Raw genomic sequence first — 4,634 nt, 5'->3', positions numbered from 1 at the left:
ATCACAATAGTAACAATTAAGCCTATACTTATAGCTACTTCTATACTCATTTTCTCTACTGAACTTTTCTCTACCTCTTATTCTTTTTGAAATCGCTTTATCCTGGCCTTCACCACTGTCTAGTCCTAATTTAAAACTTCCCTTACAGCTGAGTTAATAGCCCTAACAAACAAGCTAGCCTCTGTCCTATTTAAATATAAACAATCCATTTCAAAAAGCTCCTTTCTCCCATTGAACTGATTCCACAAGTCCAACCAGCCAATCCCAAGGAATACATCAGCTAACAATGACTTTCAGGAAGTTATAAACAGTAGTATTAGAGCTATAAGTAGTGAATTTAATTGTAATGAGCCTATTGAGCAAGAGATTTCAGCCCTTGGCTTGTGCAGATAAGGAACTAATGGAGGGAAGGAAAATAAAAGGGTCAGAGAAGAACGTGGATGATAAGGAGGTTATAGTTACAGGTGATTCCTTGATAAGGCATATAGATAGGATTGTCTGTGGGTAAATAGGGAGAAAAGAATTATATTATGCTACCCAGGGGCACAGGTGGAGGATATAACTGACAGAGCAGAAGATATATGTAACAGGTAGGTCAGAGGAGCTAATCATTAAGTACAAGGGGTTGATAAAGGCATTTAAAGAAAAAAGGTCATAACTTAATTGTGTCAGGGATACTACGAAGAATTGATTGTGGGGATGAAGTTATAAGTAGGTCACTAGAGTTAAATTCTAGGCTTTGGTTAGTATGTAAGGATAAGTTACACGTAAAAGCCTACATTCATCTTGAAATCCTGCTGCCATTTCCCGCAGTCTATGCTTCTCTTTATGTATTGCCTCTACTTTAATAATGATGGCCTCCAACTTTTCCTCCAACTTATAAACTCTACATATAAATTGCACATCTTTATTACCAACTTTCTTAAAAGTATAGGAGGTTTTTGAAGAAAGAAACTTTGATTGGTTTTTTGGTGTAGTTTATTTGAAATCAACATGACAGTTGTAATCTCACATGCAGAAAGAATTGCAATGGTCCTGTTAAGTTGTTCTTGTGTTTGGATTTTACAAGATTGCCATGATCTTGTTGGTTATCTTCGAAATTTGTTCAAAGATAAGTTATTTATAATAATGTTTAAATTAATCTATAAATACATTAATTTATTTTTCATTAGCATTTTATTAAAGACTCATGCTATAGTTTATACAAAGGTACTTCTTGTCATCATCATCTTTAAAGCCAGCAGTATAAGAACTTTTAAGTTGTATTGACTTACATCTCCTCAGAAGAAAACACTGGAATGTGCCGAAACTAGTATCCCGTACAGTATTTTAAGTTATATTGACTTATGTCTCCTCAGAAGAAGGCATAGGAACATGTCGAAACTAATGTCCCTGTACAAGTTTTTTAGAAATATATATTCTGATATGGTACATTTTTGTTCAGTGCTGCCCTCTATATGCAAAATTTTTTTGTATATCAAAACCTTTTGCCACCTCTATTGGAAATGACTCATTCCAATGTGTGTCTAATGCAAATCATCATGCGACAACCCTCAACCAATGAGAGTACCATACAATTTCATTACGCATGTGACTCCCTGTATTCTACCAGATTATCACTTCTTGTTTGGCAGTGCTTGTCTTTAGACATTTCGAATTTTACTCTGGTGTGCTTCGTCATTATAACTCTAACAGTTATATTTCTGAAGTGGTTTTTAATAGTTTTTTATTCTAAAGTTGCCACCTTTATTTTCAAATTACTTTCCAGTCCTTTTTTTTTTTTGCACGTTTGTCCTCATAAATCAAACAGTTTGTTTGATTTATTATTATTTACCATGAAGTCTGAGGGTAATGTGACCATTTTGGGTCTCACACCTACTACAAGCACTTTTTCACTGGTTGCAGGTGGGGCAACCCATCGATGGATCTATCTGCAATTATTCGCCAAAAAGATTGATTGTTATATGGGTAAACTACTTTTTCCTGAAGTTGCCCCACTTCCTCATGAACAATCTGAACCTGTTCATTCTGAGAAAGATTTTTATGGCCTTTTTCCACGACTGTATTTTTCCATGTCTTTTTATGTCCCACCTGCGAAATCAGCTAGGCTTGATACAGTGTTTTTAGATATGATTTCTCAGGTATGTGATGTTTTATCCCTTTCCCCAATTTCCTATGATTCTCATCTTCCTTTTTTGCACAACAATTCTTTTTCTTCTTATTTAGTTCTCCCACCTTCCCTGGATATTAGGATTCATGTTGAGGAATTTGCTTCCCAGTTGGTTGAGGGTGCCTTGCTCCCCATGGGCAATGGATCAGTTTGCTTTGGCATACCATCAAGTAGACTGTCCATTTTTATACTCTTAAGCTGTTGGGGTCGTTTTGGGTGCAATCCCTGATTTTCTAGTGCAATTAACCCATGCCCAATTTTCATGCCTTTGTCTTACCCTTACTTCCCTTCTATGGTATTTATCTACCATACATCCCCTTTTAGAGGCTCTACACTGAATTCCTGAAGGTTTTTCGAAAGACAGCCTCTCCCTTATTATTCTTATGTTGGCTTGTTTGTCATCCTTGGCTCTCTCCTTACACACTTGGTCTCTCTGTTGTTGGGATTTACTGGGTTGAGATGTGGCTTTGTAAAAGGTTCGTTTGCTGCCCACTTATCTCAGGGAATTATGTATAGCACCTTTTCTTTGATGGTATGTAATCGACTATGTTACTGACACTTTGGAATCCCTGAATCAACTCTCTACCCTTTCTTCTTTTGTAGCTCGTTTGTTGGAGTCGGAATCACAACGAGCCCCTATTCCTGTTTTCCGTCCTAGTCATTCTCAGCCTTTACCACTTCCTTCTTCCAGGGGTTCCATATCTCATTGTTTTCTTCAACATAGATCAGCACAATGTGCCAACAGTACCAGTGACTTCACAATGGGTTCAGGTTTGGTGGGAGCTTGATTGTGAAACTTTGTTCCCCTTTGGCAATATTTTGTCACAGATCAGTGGGTTATTTGGGTTCTCTCAGAGGGACTTGTCCAACAATTCCTTTCCCCTCCTCCTTTATCAAAGATACCCATTTCCTTCCCTCTACCTCGGGATCACATTACCAGCCAGCGTCTGTTGGAGGCGGTTCACGACCTTCTGTCCCAACAGGCTCTTAAATCTGTGAATCATCTTTCTCCCGGTTTTTATTCCAGGCTGTTTGTTGTCCCCAAGAAAATCGGAGACTAGTGGCCTGTCATAGACTTGTCCCGCTTCAATAAATTTTCCAATCTTTCTCATTTTACCATGGAATAATTTCTCACCCTTAGGTGGGCGTTTTCTTCAGGTTTATGGATGACCAAGATGGATTTCACAAATGCTTACTTACATATACCAATTGCTTGGTAGTCATGACCATACCTTCAAGTGGGCTGGTTAATCAAATTGGAGAAGTCTTTCCTTCGACCTACCTAATATCTGATCCAATAATTAGGATCTGACTGTCTCATCTTAGGGAGTGTCCTGTGGATGCTTTCTAAGGATGCTTCTTTCTTTCCCTCACACTGGTCCCGCCACCTATTCAGTGTGGGATTCTAGCTATTTATGTGAGTGCAGGTAATGTACCATTATGGAAGTTATAATTTTTCCCATACTGAAAATGTATTTCCAATAGGTACTTACCTCCTTTCACACTTCCTACCCTCCTTCCCCACTGAAAACCATTGCTTCCATTTTCTGCCAAAACTTGAAGTGATAATCTGGTAGAGTTGAATAACAAAAGTGTATGACACTTTCATTGATGGAGGGTTGTTGCATGATGATTTGCATTAGACACACATTGGAATGAGTCAATTTTCAATGGATGGGAGGCAAAAGGCTTGTGGCATGCATAAAAATGTTTTGCATATAGAGGGCATCACTGAAAGAGAACAGGAATGTTTTGATTTTCATACATTGAAATAGGTTCTCAATACTTTCAGTATGTGTGAGAGTAGAAGTTTGTTTATTAAAATCATAGCTTTCTGACATTATCATATTTTACAATTATAAGAAAGTATTAATGAACTATAAATATATGTAACAAGATTTTTTTTTGTCATCTTTTAGGAGCCCAGAAATTTATGGAGGGTGTTGGAAGACATGGCAAATTCCATTTAGACCAAACAAAAACAACGAAAGAAAGCTAGTGACTCTATAACTTCATGTTCTCAAACTGAAGCTATCTTCCTTGAAATGGTATTTCCCTGGAGTATGACCTGAAGCTTCAAAGAAATGTTAGAGCAGGACGATAAATTTAATTGATTGGCAGCAAATAACATGATAATGCTAGAGTTTACACATTTTTGTCTGTACTATTTTGAAAGAAGATATCGTATTGCAATTGTAGAACAATCTGAATAAACAACTTTTATAATTGAATTCTGAATTAGTGAACTAGATGTCAAATTACAGTACACTTTGTGCAACTCTTTTTTTTTTTTTTTTATCATGAAATATTAGAATTGTACAAAGACTGAATGAATTTTTGAATGATTAATCTTGGTTATCACTTGGTGATTTACTTCCTAAACCTAAACAAGGAATTACTTCTTTCTCAGGTAGCTGTACGATAACGTAAATTGTCGTTTTAGTGTTCTGACAGTTACTTATCT

General features: G+C 36.8%; 1 protein-coding gene across 1 annotated transcript in view; it reads left to right on the top strand.

Annotated features, from left to right (window-relative positions):
• The window catches only part of LOC106475813 (probable enoyl-CoA hydratase), a 15,165-nt gene extending 10,764 nt beyond the window's left edge, over positions 1 to 4,401 (top strand). Inside the window, exon 3 of the mRNA XM_013936487.2 lies at positions 4,090 to 4,401. Coding sequence (XP_013791941.1) covers positions 4,090 to 4,169 — 80 coding nt within the window. The 3' untranslated portion in view covers positions 4,170 to 4,401. The remainder of the gene's footprint in view (positions 1 to 4,089) is intronic.
• The last annotated feature ends 233 nt before the right edge of the window (positions 4,402 to 4,634 follow it).

This window comes from Limulus polyphemus, unplaced genomic scaffold, assembly GCF_000517525.1.
Source record: "Limulus polyphemus unplaced genomic scaffold, Limulus_polyphemus-2.1.2 Scaffold9211, whole genome shotgun sequence".
Lineage (NCBI taxonomy): Eukaryota > Metazoa > Arthropoda > Merostomata > Xiphosura > Limulidae > Limulus > Limulus polyphemus.
Note: the sequence above shows the minus strand (reverse complement) of the source record. Positions and strands in the feature narration are given on the sequence as shown.